Source organism: Condylostylus longicornis, unplaced genomic scaffold (genome assembly GCF_029603195.1).
Source record: "Condylostylus longicornis isolate FDR11 unplaced genomic scaffold, ASM2960319v2 ptg000004l, whole genome shotgun sequence".
Classification (NCBI taxonomy): Eukaryota; Metazoa; Arthropoda; class Insecta; order Diptera; family Dolichopodidae; genus Condylostylus; species Condylostylus longicornis.
The window spans coordinates 10,328,290-10,350,806 of NW_026577973.1; the positions used below are offsets into that span (position 1 = coordinate 10,328,290).

At 23.7% G+C, this 22,517-nt stretch overlaps 2 protein-coding genes across 7 annotated transcripts; both read right to left on the reverse strand.

The window, feature by feature from the left end:
• Positions 1–2,832: 2,832 nt before the first annotated feature.
• LOC129611021 (golgin subfamily A member 7) lies at positions 2,833–6,059 on the reverse strand. The gene is made up of 3 exons (XM_055523928.1): positions 5,793–6,059; positions 4,993–5,145; positions 2,833–4,941 (listed from the first exon to the last, which is right to left on the reverse strand). The coding sequence occupies exons 1-3, from the start codon at positions 5,916–5,918 to the stop codon at positions 4,801–4,803; spliced, it is 420 nt and encodes a 139-aa protein (XP_055379903.1). The 5' UTR covers positions 5,919–6,059; the 3' UTR covers positions 2,833–4,800.
• A 2,764-nt stretch (positions 6,060–8,823) lies between these two features.
• LOC129611253 (uncharacterized) lies at positions 8,824–16,698 on the reverse strand. 6 transcript variants are annotated; one of them, XM_055524333.1, is made up of 6 exons: positions 15,906–16,698; positions 14,369–14,506; positions 10,546–10,794; positions 9,609–9,656; positions 9,417–9,524; positions 9,166–9,261 (listed from the first exon to the last, which is right to left on the reverse strand). In XM_055524333.1, exons 1-5 carry the CDS (start codon positions 16,471–16,473, stop codon positions 9,433–9,435), a joined length of 1,095 nt encoding a protein of 364 aa, XP_055380308.1. In that variant the 5' UTR covers positions 16,474–16,698; the 3' UTR covers positions 9,166–9,261; positions 9,417–9,432. The 6 variants fall into 6 exon arrangements, with proteins under 6 accessions (XP_055380298.1, XP_055380289.1, XP_055380326.1 ...); XM_055524323.1 differs by lacking the exon at positions 9,417–9,524 and having other exon boundaries at positions 8,824–9,261; XM_055524314.1 differs by lacking the exon at positions 9,417–9,524 and having other exon boundaries at positions 8,824–9,261; positions 9,582–9,656.
• Positions 16,699–22,517: the final 5,819 nt, after the last annotated feature.

Below are 22,517 nucleotides of genomic sequence, written 5' to 3' on the forward strand. Positions count from 1 at the left end.
GTAATATTTGAATTTTAACAAATTTGATTTTCGAATATTCCTAGATCAAATTAAAAGCTCATTTATAATAACATTATCACTTTGTACAATATTAGCTTACGTTGAATATTAGCTTATGTTAAATATTAATTATAAAATAAATTATAAAATAGCTTCAAAATTTTTGAATTATACAAATTATTATTACATTTGAATTTTACACTTACATGAAAACTTTCAAAGAATCTAGTGTCATTTTACAAGATTGCAATTCTGTCCAAAACTGGTCATTAATTTGATAACATTGACTTTTATTAATCAAAAATATATGTTTGTTATTTTTTGTGCTCTTAAATATTTATATCTACATATACATTTTAAAAAAATTATTATAATTATGTATTTATAGATTCTTCTATAAAAATTTCAATAATATTTTAAATTTATTTATTGCAAGTAAAAAATTCAATCAATATAATAAAATTATAAAAATTAATTACCTAACAAAATTTTCAAAATTTTGAATCGATAAACAACTAATTGAACATATAATATAAAATATCTTCAATGTAGTTTATAAGCTTTTAATACAAAAAAAAATAAAAATAAAAATTAATGTACTTAGTAAAAATGAAATTTTTGAAATCGTATCGTCCTTATATTAATTAAAGTTTAACAAAAGAAAAAAAACATAACACATTAAATATAAAAAAAAAACTTATATTAAAAAAAATAAATCTAAATAAAAAATATACTTATGTGAAACTTTTAGCAATAAAAACAGAAAAAAAAAATCATCCCTTTTAAGAATAAATAAATTAATAAAAATAAAAGAAAAAAATTATTTGTAGCTAAAAAATGTAGATTATATAAATTCTTAAATAAATTTACTTATTTATAAAAAAAATTAATAATATTACTACAAATATACATATATATATTAAGTATATTTCATTATAATTCTTGTTAACATGTTATTTAACAAAAAAAAAAACTTATTTTTTTTTGCTATACTATATAAAAAAGATACTTATGTTAAGTACGAATATGATTCTAAATTTTGAATTTATATTTATTTATGGTAATGTTATTATTTAAATTATCAACCAAGAAATGCATTCAACACTATTAATAATTATGGTGACCAACTATATTACGAACAGTTGCTTTCAATGCAGTAGCTCTTATATATAAAAGATTTATCAAAAAAATTCAATTTTATACTCTAACATACGTTCAATTAAGTTTCGTACACAATTGCAAAAAAGTTTTGAATTGGAACAATTGGAAGATCATTTGTATATCATTTGTATATTTCTATTAAATTTTGGAATTAATATTGAAATAATTAAGCATTGAATTTCCCAATTTAACGAGCTATTTATAATTACAACAATAATGTTATTCATTTCAAATTTATAATAAGATTAATAAACATTCCAATTTTGTTTTAATATTAAATTAAATTTCTCTTATATAAAAAAAAACTGATTAACATTTACATATTATGTAATCCTTTAAAAGTTATGTGTGTAACAAGATCATACAATGCTTCAGTTAAATTTGCTTAAACGTTAATTTTATAAATCATCTTATTTATATATAATGCCCTAATTTTTAGTTCATAAAACTTATTTTGTAATACAAAGTTGAATGCAAATACGATATTTAATTAAAATTATCAAACTCCATTATTTATATTTTTAAAACAACAAAATTTATGTTAAATCTATGTGTTTATTATAAAATTTAAACACATTTTTTTTTTTATAATAATGAATTAATAAAATATAATAGAACACTTTAAATAAATTCCTATTGCAAATCTGTGTACTTACATAAAGCAAATTTTAAAATAAAAAAATCATTATTTGAAACGGATATCAAAAAGAAAATCAATATAACTTAAAAATATCTATTATAGTTAATATAACATGCATAGTCAAAAAAATATTAAATTTAGACATTCAAATAACCGATAAAAAAATTTTGATTACATAAAACAGATTTTTTAGTTAACAAGTAAAATATTTATAATGTCACATGATTATTTCATTTTTTTTTATTTTAAAATAATATGTGAACAAAATAGAAAGTAAATATACAAGTAACTAAATATAAACATTCTCGGATTTTTATTTAAATTTTGAAAATTTTCTAAAACGTTCCAAATTCCTTGTCGATTATCGTTTCTACTCCTTAATTTTGAAATATTTATTTCTTTACATAGCTTCATTATTTGATAAATCTTTTTATAACATTTCTACGCAGCATTCTCTGAAAATAATTTTTATATTTTCACTTTCAATCTTTAAAAGTAAGTAATAAAACAGTAGAAAACTTAAAAAATTTGTTATAACTTGCGATGATAAATTTGTATTGGATGTCTTCTTCTTGAATGAATTATATACTATGTATTCCCGAGCTTAAATATGCAATACACTAAGTCCTCGAGATACATCTTCTAATACCACATTTCGAGTTACGACATGATATAAATTTTGATCATTTTTATTCGGCTTACGACATTGTTCCTAATACGATATTGAAAAATTTAAAAAAAAATTTGTTTTTTTGACAGATTTTACTGTTTTTTGAATAAAAATCTATACCGAATTTAGTTATAAGACGAGACTAAAGCACATACTTCAACAATCAACTTTTTCTAGTTAAAAATTCTAGTTAGTAGTTATGAATACGAATTGAAGTGATAAAATATCAACTTATTTAGATTTTATTTTATTTATTTTTGTTACATCATTGAATTTTTTTGGTTTTGTTATTATATTTTGTTGTTTTTTTCAAACTTTGTTACCTTTTTTAAAAAAAATGATCAATTATTTTATACAACAGTTTGTCTAGTTCACTTTTTGTTTCCATACATTTTTTCCCTCCTCAAACGACAATTCGAGTTACGACATAAATTTCTGGAACCAAAAATGTCGTATCTCGAGGACTTAGTGTATATGTAGGTTATAATTATTTTCTTTATTCTGTATAACTTATTCGGGATCATTTGGTTAAAATTTTTTTAATAAATTCAGAATGACTATTGAAACTTAAGATGTACACAATATGTGAATATCTTTATTTTTCACATTTAACCCTAATCCTATTGCGTTTTTTATTTCTCCGGTATTTAGACAAACAAAAAGGAAAAAATCACCTTAAAATTTCAGTATAGGTTAATTCCTCTTGATCATTTCAAATAGTACGCAATACATCTGAAAAATATTCTTTTTGAACTATTTTATCAATCTGATTTCTTGTTCCTATTAACTTATATTTATCGCGCAGAGATTTTAATTTGCTCATCTTTTACGAAACAATAATTTTAAATTAATATTTATTGAAAATAACAAATTCAGTTTCTCGTCCAATTCATTCATATTTCTGGGTCAAACACATTACCCAATTTCTTTTCTATACAAATTTATTAATTGTGATAGAATTTAGTTTGAATTCTTTGGGGAATTAATTATTTTGAAGTAACCTGCAATAATAATATAAAATAAACACATTCAATAAATTTATTAAATATTACCTACTTTATAAATTAATCTAAAATTTTAAACACAATATATATGAATGTTTATAACATGGTTTTTTTTTTATTAATTCCTTATTTTGTTATTGTATGCTTTATCCTTCAAATGCAATTACATACTTTCTTCTTGATAACAAATATGTACACATGCAGTATAATGTACTGGAATGACATTACGATTCCAACTTTATTTTAAAATTATTTTGAATAATGTTTTTATAATATGTCGCATAAAAAGTATATGCAAGAACGTTAACATTTATGTAAGTAACTTGCAGTGTCTATTTAAAAGTTAAAGATCTTGTTTGATGGTTGATATTAATATGTAATAGTTTTACTTGTTCCTTTATTATAAAAGACACTAATATTTTATATATTTGCTTTCGACTTTATTAAATCACTAAAAAATATAAGCAAGCTAAAGCCAATGTATTATTTATTAAATTATTGTTTTTAATTATAAATCAGAAGAAATTTCTTTACTTAATTACACGAGCTCAAAAAGCTTTCAACGTACCGAAGCATTTATTTTTTTCTCTTTTGAAAAGTAAATTTGAATATTTAAAAATAACAATACATAATTTCCTTAATTTAAAAAAAAAACAAAGAAAAGATATGAACTAAAGACTTGTCGAAAGCAAATTTTCTATAATATAAGCAAAAAACTTTACAATTATTTAAATTTAATTTTAGTTTATCAGCATTGAATAATTTAAATATAACTAAATTTATATTTGTGTTATACTCCACAATTTTCGCGGTCCGTAATTCTAATTTAAAATATTTTCTTCGATGCTAAAACAAAAATCTAACGGAATTCGAATTCAATTTTTTTCAATTAAGATAAGCTAATAAAAAATACCTACTTTATTCAATAGATTTGAATCTATATAAATTACAAGAAGTTTAGTAGTTAGAATAAACAAACCATTTTCAAAATTATATTGTACATTTGTAACATATTTGTTGTACATTTTATAATATTTATAACTTTTAAAATAACCCTGATTTCATTTTTTTTTTTTTATAAAACCCTAAAATTTTGTAAATAAATTTTATATTGCAGAACTTATAATTCAATTTAAAAATTGAACTCAAAATAAATAAGTATACATATAAATATATTATTATTTTAAAGGCACCCGTTTGTCATAATGCAGAATTAAATTTTTTTAAAAATATTAATCAACGGTGTCCTCAAAAAAAAAAAAAAATTCAATATAAATTATGCCACTTTACATGAAAAATTCTTCTGTGGAGTGAGAAAGCGGAAGTCACGTTCGACCGGGACGATCTAAAATAGATATTTCTATAACTCTAAGACCGCGGAATGTCGGATCAGTTATTTGTAGGCCCTTTGGATTGTATACTCTTTCATTCTGGGAAGCAATAAATTTTGATATTTTTCGTAAAGTCTAAAATAATACTTTTGTTATTTAAAGTAATTAAAAAGAACATTAAATTACCTTCTCGTAATGTGTTTCAGTGCATATATATACCAAATATGCCGTAATACAAGCTAGACAACCTTCACAATATGTGCTGCATGATCCTTTCTCAGCCTCAGCAAAAAATTCATTCATTTTAGTTATTGTTGCTTCAAAGACATGCCTTTCAATCTAAAATTAATAATAATCAAACAATAAATGTTTGTAAACAATGTGCACTTGGTATTAATAAGAAACTTGGTGTTTTATGTGAAAATATTTTGAGGCCATTATTAGACTTTTTTCTTTTTACCAGTCTATTTTAGTAAATAGACTGGTTATTTATTTTTGTTTTTTTTTAATTTTGTTTAGAAACTTTCATAGGCGAAAGAAATGCAATTGAAAAATCATTTATACAATTTAGAAAACTTCAGTAAACATAATTGTTTAATGTAAATTAAATACAATAGGTAGATGACCCAATTAATATCTCGTAGATAACAGAGTATGTATCCAATTTTCATACATATATATGTATAATATACATACATGATGTACGAATATTATTGATTTAAATCTTTGTTATACAAAATAATTTTTTCATTTAAATTTAAGCATTTTAAACAATAAACTTAATTTTAAACTAAATTTTTTTAATAATTAGTTGAAAAAATTCAGCAAAATTTAAAATCTTGTTCAAATATTCAAGAAATACGTAAAACTTTTTGTCTAGAGTCCTCTCATTTATCTAATGTATTCTATATTGTACCTTAGTTTTAACTAGTTCTTTACAGCAATATGGAAAAGGTGCTTTTTATCATTAAGATTTCATTACTTACTAATCCTTCTAATTCACTCGGCAGCCTCGTATGAAATTTCACTGCAGTCCCTTCGGAATAGTCTCTTGGAATAAACACTTTTGTACAATTTGACTGAAGAGCTACAGATGCACCAGTTTGGGACATTATAGCTGATAGAATATTAATAAAAATTCGTATCTAAAAACTTTTTATTTTTTTTTCCAATTCTACTTTAATTTTCTTCGAATTGAATAAAAAGTAAATCTATAAAAAATGTACAAGTAATATAAAAGTCAAATGATAGTCTGTAATGTATTTCATTTTTGATTAATCAACGCAATTGACAATTTCAGATATGACATCGAACTGTGTTGCCGTAGCAAAATAAAATTTATGGCTGTAATACCAAAAACGATTTATTATAAAAAAAATATTTTATTCTACTAATTACACAAAAAAATACTTTTAAAAATTCTTTATATTTTAACAGTTAAGCAACTTCATTTATATTATTTTACAGTATTTAAGTAGAATAAATGTTAAATGTTCAAACATTTTTAAATTTTTTTTGTAGTTTAGTTTGTAGAACAAACTATGCTGATATACATTCGTATTTGGTTATATCATAACTCAATATAGATGATTCTAGATAGGAATTTAATGAACTACATATAACTCCATAATGAATTACTTCTGCCTCGATTCCAAGATTCCATTCCACATGTTTTTCATTTTCTTGGTTTGAAACAATAATTTTATTTTCGGAGCTCTTGTTTAGAAATTAATACAAAGTTATTTTTTGTACAATACGAATATTTAGCAAATATCCAAACCTTTCTGTTTTACAAAATTTATAAATTATTATTACTAGAAGCTGTAAATTCAGCAATTACAATAACAATAAAGATTTGAATATGGTGAATATGGTGATTCCGATCATAGATAAGGAAACTTGAAACAAATTACAAATATATAGTATTTTAATTTTTAAATGGCGCTGGCTGTTTATTTAAAAAACAAAACCAATATAAATGTACTATGAAATCGAAGTTTCCAATATTTATGAATTTTGACACATTTAAACCATGGCAAAAATACCAAACTATATTTGCGATACATCTTGCAGTGCTGGAGTTACAAAATTTGTTGGAATTGTATCGGGATTCATTGTAAGTATATCAAAATGGATTTATTTTAAATATATTTGTTCATATTAGCTATCAGTCTTGATATTATGTTGTTATATAAAAATTGGATTTCCAAATAAATTCTTTCGATTAGTCTCAAATAGCCGACACATTACCTTGCATAAATGTGACTTTATTTTTACAAGAGGTTGTGGGCTTCTATTTTTAGGGTTTTTATATATTTTTAATATTTTTAAATTAATGGTTTTTTAGTGGTCTAGTGGTGGAAGAAGATCTCTTTGTGGAATGAATGATGGGGTTAAGTATAAGCGACTGAGAAATATTTTTAAGGAAAAATCAAATATTTATACAGATTATATAGCAATAAACACGATAAAAAAGGTTGATATCGATGACTTTGATCGATTTTACAGTCTGAAATAATCTGAATTCTATAATATCTTGCCGAATCGGAAAGGGTTAAATCTTTTATTTACACGAAGGAGCAGAGCTGCCATTGATTGAATTTCAAAATATTGTACAGAGAAAGCAAAATCTTGGTACCACAGACAAAAAATGGTACAATTTTTTTATTAATTTCGAGTATTCTGCTCCGCTTAATTCTGAATATTAAAATATAAATGTATAAACGAAAAATATGTATGTACTTATTCAACATACTATAATAATAAATTAACCATTTTTTGGTATATTTCTACATTAAATAAAAATTAAATAAAAAGTGTGTTTAAAAATAGGTGTTTGAGTTCAGAAACTATTTCTGGGATTGAAAGATTTTACGAAAAATCCGCGAAATATTCAAATAAAATTTTTTTAAAAACTTTAAATAACAGCAGAAATCAAGGTAAAAAATAGCAGAAATGGGTTTGATTAAAAAAATTTTAGAGTTTGGGAAGTTGTTCACTGGACTTTTAAGGATAAAAAAAAGTGAAAAGTTAAAAATATCGAACCGTTTTGATTTTATGACATTGGCCAATCTGAAGTATGTAAGACATAGTTGTTAAAGAGTTTTATTTGAATGTCCTATTTGTCTTAAGACGGAAACTAAAACGAAACAATGCGAAATATTATGGAGTTTTTGTAAAATCTACATACGCACCTACATCTACTTTTAATACATCTACTTCGCTGCGTAAAACATACTAGAGGCCAATAAAAAATATGTAATTAAAAATTAATAACAAACTTGTGTTTAAATTGGTTTAAAATTTTTTTTAATCTTTGCAAATTTAAAAAAGTAAAAATAGTTCAAATTTTTATAAAATTTAATGCTTTTTTATTTTTATTAAAAATAATATCTGTATAAAATTCATTCGATCACAAAATAAATAACTTAAACTAACATTCACAATACCTACAATATAAAACTAACATTAAGTGCATTCACCAAAAAACGCTTATATTTAGAACCTCGTAAAAATTTTAATATTAAGTTAAAACCTACTACTTAATACCAACTAAAATTCCTTAATTAATAATTTTTTTTGGTTAAAAAATAATCTATATAAAACAAGTAAAAATAATTTAAATTTACAAACACCATATATGAAAATAAAAAATGGCTTTAGTTTATTTTTTAAATTACGTTAATGACAAACTCTCTTTAATTTTGATTTATAACAGTATAACAAATTGATTATAGATAAAAAGTGATTTTTAGGAGAAATGAAAAGGATTTTTAGAATAATAGGTAGGTAGTTGCAGGTTTTATTGAAAAGTAGTGATTTGTGTGTTGCTTTGAAATTTTTAAATAACTTTGTGGAATTAACTCTAAAAAAGAGGGAAAGTTGAAGGTTTATAAAAGTTGAAAATAAATAACTTTTGTGCCAATGGCAGTTTTGCAGCTTACGGCTTAAAATTTACATTAATATTTATTCATCAAACTTGGAAGAAGGGTTCTCGCAACATACGTGATATTTCGAAGGTTAAAGAAGGTTTCGCGAATTTTGTAATAAAATATTTCCTTTTTTTAAAATTTTTCGTTTGTGAATAAAAAGTATATGAATTTCGAACTGATTACTTTATATTAACTGTTATTGTATAATATACGCTATGTTGTGATTACAGTCAAAAGTTAGAAGAGAGTTAAGTGCTTCAAAAAATTTAGGAAAAGATCTTTATGACAAACCTACACCTAAAGTTATACACATTCGCTAAATAACTAATTACATAATCTTTGTTTTAAATAAGACATTCGATAAGTACAATTTTGTATTTTTTAATTTAATTAAATTAAATTGGTCGACTTATAGTATCCAAATAGTTGTACGCATTGTATGCCTTGGAACTTGCCCAATCTTTGTTACCTAAAACAAAAGGACTGCTTGAATCAGATCCAGGGTAACCAAATGATGAATAATCTGTTCAAAATGAAAATATAATTTTTCATTAAAAAAAATAAAGTTACAAAAAAATATAATAATTAAAAGTAAAATATTATTATATTATGAATTTTATTTGTAAAATTAAGGAAATTTTTAAGATATTAAAACCGGGAATATTGTATATTAATTACCAGTTTATTATGGGGTTCAATAAATATTAAATATTTTAAGCATAGCACCAGACCTTTTATGTAAGATTAAAAGGGAATTATTGCTTTTATAGAAATGTTCTGGAATAGCTAAGTGTTTGTAAATAGATTATGTATATTCATACTTATCTATAAATATATAAATACAAATTTTAAATTCCGAAGGTACCTTACCTTTCGGTGACAAATAAGTCCGCCCATTAAAACTACGTCGAAAATGACCTATATTTGATAACATAATTTTTTGCTTTTAATTTTTTATTATTTCAAGTTGATTTTAATCAGGAATATTAATTATTATTACATTTATATAAATAAGGAAGCTAAGTAGTAAATTGAGAATTGTTTCTTTTATACCGCACTAAGAACTATATTTATATATAATTTTCATAACTATGTACATTTCTTGCGTATAACAATAATACTACGTATGGATTTAGAAATTTTAAAGTATGTCTTTATTTTTAAAAAATTGGTTTAAAAATATTTTATCTACTATATTCTGCGAGTTCTACTATTTTAAAATTCAAAATGAGGAAGTTATATCAACACATACACATTTATATCTCATAGGAATTCATTTGCATTTTTGTAAATTATATGTAAAAGCAAAATAATCAGAAAAATATAACGGTATACTAGAACCAAACTTGCTCAATGTTTTGATAGGCGCTATAAAATCTAAGATTATTTTAATAACAAATTTATTATTATATAAGTAATGAAAAGATTAAATGTTGTCTGTATAATTTAATTCTGTTGTTTCTGTGTACCTGTACTAAATACAATTACGTTAAATTCAGCACCTCACATCAAAGTATAAAAAATCACAAATCAATTTAATTAAAAAAATATTATTATTAAAAATATTTAAAAAATTTTTGACTGTTAAGCAATAATGTTATTAATTTCAATTTGAATAAATTTGTAATGTTATAAAAAATGCTCTAAATTTATAATATAAATGCTTTCTTCTATTGAGGTGAAAAATAAAAGAAAATTGAATTAATAACTTGCAAAATGCAAATAATTCATCATTTTATTTTTAATTGCTGAATCTCTATATGTAATTTATGATTAAACATTATTTTGTATAATTATCCAAATTTACCTTTTTCTTCATCCCAAGTTGGTCCTGATACATTTTCAGCCCATTTCGGATTGATTTTACATAAATAAGTATGCTTAAGCCAATATATAATAAATGCAAAACCACCAGCAAGTGCTAATTGAGCGCCAATTACTGTAAACATCAATACAACCATTGACATTTTTAATGATGCTATTTTTCCCAATATTATCAGCGGGAATAAAATCAACCATTTTAATTTCTTTCGAGTTTTTTTATGTCCACGATATTCTTTAAAAATAGGTATATATTTTTTTTTTGTTGTAATAAAAATTATTGGTGCTTAAACTATTCAAATTAATATTTAAATAAAATTTTATATTATAGTTAATGATTTTTTAATGCTTAGAAGGCTTTAATTTTGACAATCGTATCGCTTAAGTTATAATGAAATTGTAATCGGCTTTGTATAATTTTATATTTTTGCTGGTGGTATTACATACATATATTTTATTTACGGGTAAGTATAATTAATATTGTTTACATTAATTCTTAAATTAGTTAAATATAAAAAAAAATTTTACATGAATTTAGATTTATTCAAATATTAAGTCCCAGTTTTTTTTAAATCGTAAAAATTTCCTTGTAAAATTTCAAATTATAATACATACATACATAATTTATAAAGTAATACATTAATATTATAAAAGTATTGAAAGTAAATGTATAAATTATGTATAGATCTTCTTTTACTTAACAAACATAAATATTTATGTATGTATAATAATTATTATTATGATATATTTCATTAAATATACTTACCCGATGGTACCTCATTCCATACATGTGAATGGGATTCCAATAAATGTGGTTTAATTTTACATATTGTATGATGTTTTAAATAATACAAAATATATGTACCACCAGCAATTAAGAGTAAGTTAAGACCGTTCATTAAAAATAGTAACGGTATAACAGTCAATTTAAAATGAAATAGTTTTATTAAAATTATAATTGGTAACAGGATGGCGAATTTTAATCTTTTTTTCACTTCCTTATGATTGTGACCACGACCTTTAAGCATTAAAAAGTTGTAAATTACATCTTGTTGATAAATGTATGTACATAACAGTGTTATATTGTGATTTATTTTAATATGTACATACATACATACGTATATTATTTAAAATATTATAATGTTAGCATTCCAGGGAGGTATCAAATTTGAAGTTTCAGTTTTTAGAAGTGATAAGGTAGTTAGTTGATTGTAATTTTAAAATAATAAAGAAAATGAAATATAAATAAATTTTATTTATAAAATAAATAAAGTAGAAAATAAAGTAATTAAATAGAATAATAATACATATATAATAATTTAAAAAAAAAGAGAAAAAAAATTGGTGAATAAACATTTTAATTAAAACTGCGAATTAGAATGTACGAACAAAGATGCATCAAAAGAGGTGAAATAAATTTTTAACTATGAATATAAGTATTGAAAGTTGTTAAAACATTGGTGAACCAAAAATGTAATTGACATTTTGTGAGACTAAAAGTGAGTAATGAATGAACCTTGACAAATACTTTTTGTGCCACGATCAAATTAAATGTAAGTATAGTGTTTGAAAATTAATTTTTAAGTACTAAAAAAATTTTATAAATTTTTTTTAAAAATTAAATTTTTAATTTTTTGATTTTAAAACATTCAATTGCAATAGCATATTTATAAGTCTTACATAATAGGCAACTTAGGCAATCAACAATAGTATTACAATAACAAATAGCATTAGGTACATACTATACATTTGATACATATTGATTTTTGTATGCTTGACTTGCAATTATATTTTGTAAACTAAAATAATGGATTTTTTTACTAAAAATTAAAACTGTGTGGCTGAAGGTATGTGAATACATGCATGGATACAATAATTTCTTAATAAGTTGTTATTAAAACTTTTTTTTCGTATAAAAAGAATTAATGGATTAAATTCTTAATTAAAAATAATTAAAAAAATAAATTTATTATAATCTTAGGCATTTTGTCAAAAGCAGTTTAACTGCAATTATATTGCAATGCTGTGTTATGCTGTTTTTGACAAATTCTCCAAAATTATTTGAGTATAAAATTTAATTACAATAATGTTTTAAAAATAATTTAGAGAAAAGTAAAATCACTTAGAGAGATCAATAAGGTCAATAAAAGAATAGCTAAGATGATTTTAATTGCTTGTCCTGAAGAATAATCTATAGGCTATATATAACTAATTTTAAAATCGAAAAATGGTAGTTATGTGTATCAGAAATTAATTCTGCAACAATATTAACTGTGTTCACTTTCTATGTTTTGCATAATTTAGTCATTAGCTCACTATCTTCTAAATTTCATTTGAAACATAACCATGATTCATGAATCGTTATTATTAAACTTGTTTAAAATTTTTGCTAATATTTTAAACTTGAATTTAGCCTGCCTGTAGGTAATATTGTTGAAATTTTTAATGAAAACCTGATTTTGATAAAGAGACTCCTGTTTTGTATTAAAAATTTTTATTACATTTTTTTTTCTTTTCTATTTATTTTATATAGTGTTGAGGAAATTACAGTCCACTTTTCTTTTTAATTGAAAAAAATGTTGCTGAACAAGAAGAAGAGTTGTTTTTCAACCGATTGTGAATGTTGTGAGAAAATCATTCATATTTTTCATTTTCTTTTCTATTCCAATAGGTAGAGAGTGCAATAAATTCATAGTTCATATAATATAATATACTTTTTATGGTATGATACCATTAAACTAAATTTTAAAATACCTACATAAATGGTCTACTGGCGTTAACTACATTATTTGTTTAAATAGAATAGTTAATAAAACTTGTATGTATAAATAAATGTGATTATACATTTTCATATACATGTCATTTACTTTTAAAAATTTTAATATAATTAATGGGTAGAAAACTTATGGTAGCGCATTTTATTTTTTGAATTTATTTATTACCATTATTATTCCAATTTTTTTTAGCTACGATATAAATAAAAAAAGAAAATTCTGCCATAAATTTGAACTTGATATGAAGGTAATTCTCATGTATGTATAATGTAATAACTATATGATACTCGTAATATTTGACAGGATATTTCAAATCCAATTTCGAATATAAGAATAGCGGATGTAATCTAAAAAAATTAAATTCATAAAATTATTAATGTGGTAGCTGACAATAGAAAAATGTGTTTCACTCTTAAAGAGGATGGGAAGATATTGGAAAAGCATTTATACTTAATAATTGTGTATGATAAAATAATTAGATCTTAAAACAGAAAAGCCGAATAGTCGCGAATATAATATTTGAGGATCTTTTAAAAATTTCAAAAAAATTTTTACCAAAAATATTACAAGCAATTGAATATTTCTTAAGAAATCTATACTTAATGTTTTCTCTCTTTATGAAATATGGCTATGCGGTACGCATTTGGTATTATTGAATTAAGTAGGGCAAGATTTCAAATTTTGGTAAAATGGTATAAAATTGGTAAAAAATATTAATTTACTTAGTTGTAACAAAATTTTATACTCATGAATTGTAATTGAATTTTATACTCATGACTTTAAGTAATGCATTTATTTTAAATGTTTATGATAAAAATTTAGATAAACAGAGATGTACAGCAAAATTGAAAGTAAACAAAAAGAGAGATTATAATAAAATGAAAAAAATAATAAAATATTCCGTATTTGGCTTCTGAAAGTTTTCTTATATATTTATATGCATATAGTAAGGAATATAAAAATTAATAAATATTCTTAATTTTTTTTTGCAAAATTGTAAATATTTTCATATTGATTTTCATTTTATTTTATTACCTGTTATAAAATTTTTTCCACCTCTGGATACTTGAAATCCACCAAGACTATCCAGTGAAACTTGTAAACCATGATGTTGTACGAATGTTTGAATAGCACGTTTAACAAATTTTACCGCCTTTGATATTTCACCGTCACCTTAAAAATAAATTTAACTTAAAAATATTTAGTAGAAAGTTTTTATATTAAAAATTGAAAATATTTGGAATAATTGAAACTGTGAGTAGTGTATGTTTCAAATGTATGTTTGAGCGTAAAATTAATAATAGTTTTTATTTGAAAATCTTAACATTATTTTACTGCTACAAAGTGTGACACCCGTAAAAAGTATATTAGTATTTTTTTTCGTTAAGAATTAAAAATTTTGTGTCGTATCTGAAATTTTGTTCTATACAGAATATTAAATTATTTTAAGAATATTTTAAAGCAATATTCCAAGTTAGTTACTAAATCTAAATGTGGTACTTTTTCACATTTTAAATTTTTTTCAAATATTTTCAAATTACAAGCATGTAATTTTTCTATTACTAAAGAACATGCATTTGTATATTGCCGATATTTCAAAAATTTTGATATTTTGGAATACCGGCAGAAAAAAGAAGTTATTTGACATGTAGGGGTGAGTAATTAAAAAAAACCGTGATACGCTCATTGCATCCGTCTAAAGTTCAAAACTGCATGAAAGGAAAATTAATTTTCATCTTAGTAATCATAATCAAGATGATGTTTAAAATTTGTGGAAACGGCGTATCCTATTGGATAATTGTCAAAATTTATTTGTAAATTTATGTGAGTTCATTAATTTGCTATCTTATATTTTGATATAAAATCTCGAAATCTCAAGAAGAGGAAAGCATAACAAAGCATATGATGTAGTATTACTGTCGCATCTATGCAAAAAAATTTTACGTTTTAGAATGTGCCTATAGTGCCTACATGTCTTTATTATTTATTCGATTATTGCAATTTATCTTTCGTTCACTTTTAGTTTGGCTTTAATTTGTCGTTTATGTAAAGTATCTAAAAGAAAGACAAAGAATGTTTGAAATGTTTTGCCCTATAGCCACAGATTGAATAATTTTATTTGTAAGAAAAGCATTTTTCTTTTTTACATTTTCGATAAAAATTCTTGATCACATACTTATATGAGTTATTTTAATAAAGAGTGCCTTCATTTAAACTTTTCCTTATAGAGTTTTCCTAAATAGTTTGCTTACGCTTATTCTTGTAAAAAGGCTAAAACATATAATGTATAAATATAGTATATATAAACAATGAGTTCAAGAAAATTTATGCGGTTAGTCTAATGTATAGCAGGAACTCAATTTGAAAATAAAACCACAAATTGTATTGTGTGAATGCGTTTCTGTATATATGCAGTTAAGATACTAGAAAACTAGTGCTTGAGTGGCTCATACCCTCTCTAATACGGGAGGATTAAATTGTAAATATATATGTAATAACTCCTTTGTGTCGCATACAAATATTGAATATTTATAATATTATACACATAACTGTTATAATTATAATATATTACCTTGAAATGTTCTAGTTTCCTCAAATAATTCTAAATCACTTGGTGTATTCAAATATACAAATTTCATTTGAAAGTTTTTCTTGTTAACAATTGAATTATTATAAGTTTTTTCATTTCTGCCTGTACTTAAATCATCATCATCATCATTGTCATCATCATCATTGAAATTTTCATCATTATAATTATTTTTATTTATATTAATTAAGGATCTACTATTTGATGAATCAAAATATTTATATCGATTTGTTGCCAATGACCATATAAATTTTGAAGCACGATATTTTAAACATGATAAAAAATTCCGAGATTTTAAACATTCCTTTTGATTTGTTATCAAATAATTGTCTGGTGGTTGACGAATTGTATCATTTAAATTTGTTGTTGTACTCAAATCAGAAATTATTGCTGTATTTGATATTTCTAAATTTTTTTTCTTAATTGATGATGTAGCTTTAACTGATGGCACTGATGTTATTGTGTATATAAAAATTGTTGTATAAAATAATATCGTAAAAATAATTAATAATGTTCTTAAAGTCCCTTGAGAAAATTTTATATATTTAGGCATTATTTATAATTTAAAATTTAAAATTATTTTTTTTTTTTGTTTAAACTTTTATTGCAGAAGAAGTTGTTATTTTAAGACACTTATTAAATTTATATTTTGAAATCAAATTTTCGTTTTAACAATGTAAAGGATTACATTACTTCTTCTCTACTCGTAAAGATTTTCAATGGTAAAATCACAAAATTTCCCTTTTGTTAAAAGAATTTTTTATTTTTTTCTTCTTCACTTTTTTATTACCGGCATTTTATGATTTTTACGATAATTTTTGTTTTTAAAACAATTAAAAATCTTAAAAATTTTCTTAAATGGAAATTTTTTCTTATTTTGAATTTTCTTTTAATTTTTATACGATAACAATAACGTTCAATGGATTTTTATTAAATGGAAGCTGTGCTATTTGAATCATGTCTTTATAAGAGTTCTGATTTTGTAGGTCAATTCATGCGCGAAAATACTGTCTGACACAAATTTTCTACTAAATATAATTTTCTATTAGAAAAAAGAAAGAAAAATAAAAATAAAATTACGAACACAATCAACTGTAAGAGAAGAAAAACTCAACTTTTTAACCACTTTTTATTTTTTCTTTGTTATTTTTGTTGTTTTAATTTGTTTTTGCATTTTTCTAGCATTTTATAATCTGATAAATTTTAAATAAATACACACATTCATACTTTAAATAATAGTAATTGTTATTATTTGCAAATTACATGTTTATTGAGGATAATAAGATACAAAAATTTGCGTACAATGTTTAAATTGAGTTTTTGTTTGCTTGGAGAAAGGATTTCATGTCTTACGTTTTAAAAAATTGTAAATATAAATATATGGTGCATATTTACATACATTTGAGCATTTATGACCCTTAATAAATTTAAAAGTTTAAATATGTTATACTGTCATAAATGAATGGGTTTGTACTATATGATTTAAATTTAAATACAATGAAGGCACGGCTATTGAATACTTGTTTTAAATTTTTTATTTAAAATTCAAAAAAAAAAAGGATTCTAAGTGTTGTTAAATAACTTTTAATGTTGGTATGTATATGTAAATATAATTTTGTTTTTGCTCCATAGCATTATAAAATTATTGGGCAAACAAAAATGTGAATTAGCTAATGTGAATGATGCGCAGATTGGCGTATCGTAATTGTTACAGTTTTGAATTTTACCTAAATTGTAAATTATTATAAATTGCGGAAATGTGTGTTTTTGTATTCCAGTATATCTTGCAATAGTTCACTTGCAGTTTAAATCTGGTGCTTCAAAATCGAATAATTCGTGAAATTTCACAAATTCCTGAAAAAACAAAAAAACTATTTCGTTTTTTAACCTAATAAAATTTTCTATTTTATGAAGCTATTTTTGAAAGAGAAATTTAATGAATATCTAAAATAAGGGGCTCAGCAGCCTTCATATGTGGGTTAGGCCGCTCTTGCACTGGAAAAAATTAGATTTTGGTTTTAGGCCAAAAAAATAACGGAATATAGGAAATATTTCACTTTTTTGTCGATAAAATCAAATATAATAGAAATTGTTGGACAAAAACAAACTTTAAGTTGTATGTGAACGTTGGATTTCTAATGGAGAAATGAAACTTCTAATTTGCGTTAGAGAATTAAATTTAAGAGATTATTAGAGAAAGTTAATTTAAATTCAAAATTGTAGCAAGTTAATGTTAAATTTTAAGAGCTGATTTTTGTATTCTTTAAATAATTCAGGTTTCCTGAATTCACAGAACGAAGCAATATGATTTTCAACTTTTTAATGCCATTCAAGCTTCAGCATTTGACCCGCATAAAATATTTCAGGAGAGTTTTTGAATAGACTTTAGGATTCTGGACCATACAACGTACAAGCACCTGTAGTGCCGGGCCAAGTTCTAGAGTTTCGCGAAAGCTTTGATATTTGACTTGTATACGGTAATGCTTTTTTCTTTTTAGTTGAAGTGAATATTTCATTTGTAATTTTTGCAGAATTAAGCTTCGGATAAAATTAATAAGTTAACTTTTAATATATTTTTTATTTCAATATCATAAACTAAAAATCAACGCGCAACGATCCGCAAATATTTACTTTTATTTTTATATTTAAAATTTAATTAATTCCGCACGTAAATACAAGATATATCAACAAATATATTGTAAAATAAAAACTAAAATCAAAAGTAGTCGAACCAGTTAAAAGTGCATCATTACCTTGGTAATTTTATTTTTCCTCTCATTTTGTTGTATCTACTTATAATATGTTTATCTATATGCTATAATATAGATGCTTGTAAAACTAAGAATCTTTTTTGTTTTTTATAATATTTCTTATGCACGTACATAGGCTCATATGTGAACATATCTGTTCAATATGAACAAATCTACATATATTTGCCATAGCAAATATATTATAAGTTGCGAATGCTTTAAAAGGCTTCGGCGCTATATATTCAAAATACATACTAGCTTTATTTTTATCCTGTTAGATATTTACACATTGTGAAATCTTGTTTATCGCTATTAAATGAAATAATATTGTTAAAAGTTAAAATAAAATGAGAAAAAAAAGAAAACTTTCACGAAATTTTGATTTCAATATTGAACTTGATTCATACATGGTTTAGAGCTATACATAATCTTTATGGTGACTTTATAGTGTGCACTATAATACCATTTGGTTGGAGGCAATATTTTTTTTTAATTGTAATTTTGTTTTCTATTCCGTTTGAATATTTTAAAATATATTATCATTTTGAAAAACGTTTGACTGTCTAGTGGAATATTTCGTTGAATAGAAAATATTTTAAAATTAAATTGGTCAAACATTCTGATTTGTTGATATAATTCAATTCGAATGAAATAAAACGAACTTTCTTTAAATGATTATGTTTTTATTGATTCGTAAAATATGAACAAAGTATAATAATTTAAAACACGACATTTAGTAAATCGAATGTGTTTAATAATCCAAAATTTTTTAAGTTAGATGCAGTGTAGCAGTGTAGCTGCAACTAAATTTTGTTATATGAATAAATATCAGTGGTATGCAAAAGAAATATAAGAAAAATTTTTATAAATCACCATTTTTGAACTAAAGGAGGCTATAAAAGTATGAAATTTCATACTTTTCCTACTGTTATTTCATATACGGTAAAAAAATAACTTAGCTTTAGTAAATGAATGAAAAATTTTCCAATTAATTAATAATTGAAGTTCATAAAATAAAAATGGATCGTTTGTATTTGTATACCATAATTTTAATATTATAATATAAAAAATATATTAGAAATTTTTATTCGAATGCACATTTTTTGATTTCCAGTTTTCTGTCTTGCATTTGTTGTATTGTTTTTCGAGTACATGGACACTGAATATTAAAAGTGAATTTTGTTAAATATTTAAAGTAAAATTTTTTATTAAATTGTTTGAACTATACATAAGGGTAAATTTAACACTTGACATACTTAAATTGAAACGGATATGTGCAATAATTTTTTACTTTACAAAAAAATATTAAATTTTTTGAGTGAAGTTAGCTATAATGGTACAGTGATATTGTAGATATTGCATAATTATTAAAAATTTAAAGTAAATAGACTTTTATTCAAGTTCTTATGGGTAAAATGTTTGCCATCCTTTACGTTTTAAGATAATGGTTACGTTATGATGCATTTGATCCTTAAGTAATGTTTGTGAATTTTTAAATTGCAACCAAAATTTGAACAGCAGCAATGTAAAAATTTTCCAAATGGTTCTTCAATCATATAGGCTATGGTACACAAATCAAATCAAATTAATCAAATTAAGCAATTTTTGTAAAGTGCAACAAATTTATTGAGTGTCTCCTATCAAAGTGTACTGTTATATACCATCGTATAGGCCCTTATGAGTAGGCAAAACGAGGTTTTCCAACTGATGCCTGTATAAAATTTAGGACTTGGAGCAGGGAAGTATCGAAGTCGATTTATCTTGCTGGCCATTAGACTGTTGACCCTCTTCCAATCCATGACTTTTCGAATTTATTGTCGAATTGCTATCAAAGCGATTTTAAAAAGTAAATAGTAAATTTTTTACTGCATAAAAGCTTCGTGCACAATAAAAGAGCTAGTATTTTCCCTCATCTTTCTCTTTCATGTGTTTTACCTATGAATCTGTAAAAGTTTTTGTTAATCGAAACATTATGGAAATCAAAACTGACTTACACGACTGTATCAATAAGAGGGGCCATATGATGTTCTACAAGGCATTAATTTTTGCAAAACTGTAATTATTTTTTGCAATTCCCAAAAATTATTTACAAATTCAGAACTAATTAAGTTGTATAATTTGTAGAGAGACTTTATGAATGCATATTTTTAATTTCTGTATAAAATAGTAAAAATAATTTAATAAAAGCACAATAATTTAATTTTTAGTGTTTATAGTCTCTTAGATAAGAAAAATTTAGATGCTACGTTTTTAAGCAAAACAAAAACTCTTTTCTGCAAACTGGAATTTGCCGCTTTGTAATTACCATAATCACATTCCATTTAGTTTTTAATTATATAAATTAATTAATTTTGTAATAAAACTTTCTTTTTTAGTAAATACTTTTTCAATAATGTTGCAAATAAGATCTAGTTTATGGTAATTTTATGTTTTAAAAATAAAAGGATAATTTGAATAAAATTTCGATTTCAATATTCAATTACATATCATTTACATTATGGTTATTTACAAAGAAAGAGAAAAAAAACTGAAGTCAAACTATTAATTAAAATGCGTAATATGAATAATCTGAGTGCGATTAAGAAAATAATTATATCTTAAAATGGTGATCTTCCTACTGTTATTATTCATGCATGTAATTATAAGTATTTTAATTTTTGCGCTGCCTTTTACATGCAGTTGTGGCGGAATTTTAATAGATTTATGACAATTATGCCTTGATTTTAAACAACATTTTTAATTAAAGGTTAAATATTTGGAGGCATTTCAATATTTTTTAAGTTTCTTTACCAGTTCTAAAGTCATAGCATTGCCAGAAAAAAACAATTCGATGTTGAAACAAGCAGTATCATCATAATATGATGAGAACAGAAGAGAAAAGAAAATTTAGAAAAAAAAAAATTTAAAGCCAATACATTTTCTCCAGTACAAAAAGAAAAATGAAACAAGCCAAAATAAAGAAAGTTGTAAATACTAGGGCGTCCCCCAAAAGCGACGGTTCTGAAAAAGAAATAAATGCAAGAAATGAAAATAAGAGAAACGCAAAAATATTATTTGGAAAAAAGAGAAAAAACAACAACAAAATTTCGAACAAAATTGAAAAGTTGCAAAATAAAATATCTAAAATTAGATTGGCTACATGGAACGTAGGATCTCTTACGGGACGTAGTAACGAACTAAGTTCCGTCCTTAAGGAACGTGAAATAAATATATGCTGTCTACAAGAAACGAAATGGAAGGGGTCTAAGTCACGAGATATTGGGAATGGGTATCAGCTCATATACTAAGGCTGTGAAAGCAAAAGAAATGGTGTCGCTATTATTATTGATAAAATATTTCAGGAAAGGCTAATAAAAGTAGAAAGAAAAACTGACCGCCTTATGTCAATCAAACTTGCAGTGGAAAACCAATCTCCTATAAATATAGTATCCGCATATGCACCACAGTCGGGAAGCTCAAATGAAGAGAAGCAGGAATTTTGGGAAGACTTCAATGGTCTTTTACAGGGGATCCCTATAGAAGAGGCGAAATATGTTGGAGGTGATCTAAATGGTCATGTTGGCGCAACTAGTGACACGTATAAAGAAATCCATGGTTGTTTTGGATACGGTTCCTTGAATGCCCAAGGAGAAGATATTCTTAATTTCGCTATATCCCATAATTTTGCTATTATAAACACGTTCTTCAAAAAGAAGGATGAGCATCTCATAACATATAAAAGTGGAAAAACCTCGACTCAAATAGATTTTATATTAGCCGATAGAAAGCTTGTAAAAAGTTTCACCGATTGCAAGGTTATACCAGGAGAAGCTTTAACAAATCAACATAGATTACTAGTATCTGTATT

What these genes read in the sequence shown, in the direction of transcription:
- LOC129611021 (XM_055523928.1), bottom strand. Translation starts at nt 5,918, where the DNA reads ATGTCCCAAACTGGTGCATCTGTAGCTCTTCAGTCAAATTGTACAAAA. An exon ending in CGAGTGAATTAGAAGGATTA is followed by an intron (nt 5,146 to 5,792) that starts GTAAGTAATGAA and finishes TATTAATTTTAG; the next exon opens with ATTGAAAGGCATGTCTTTGA. An exon ending in CTGAAACACATTACGAGAAG is followed by an intron (nt 4,942 to 4,992) that starts GTAATTTAATGT and finishes GTATTATTTTAG; the next exon opens with ACTTTACGAAAAATATCAAA.
- LOC129611253 (XM_055524314.1), bottom strand. Translation starts at nt 16,473, where the DNA reads ATGCCTAAATATATAAAATTTTCTCAAGGGACTTTAAGAACATTATTA. An exon ending in GGAAACTAGAACATTTCAAG is followed by an intron (nt 14,507 to 15,905) that starts GTAATATATTAT and finishes TTTATTTTTAAG; the next exon opens with GTGACGGTGAAATATCAAAG. An exon ending in ACCTTCGGAATTTAAAATTT is followed by an intron (nt 9,262 to 9,581) that starts GTATTTATATAT and finishes CATTTTGAACAG; the next exon opens with ATTATTCATCATTTGGTTAC.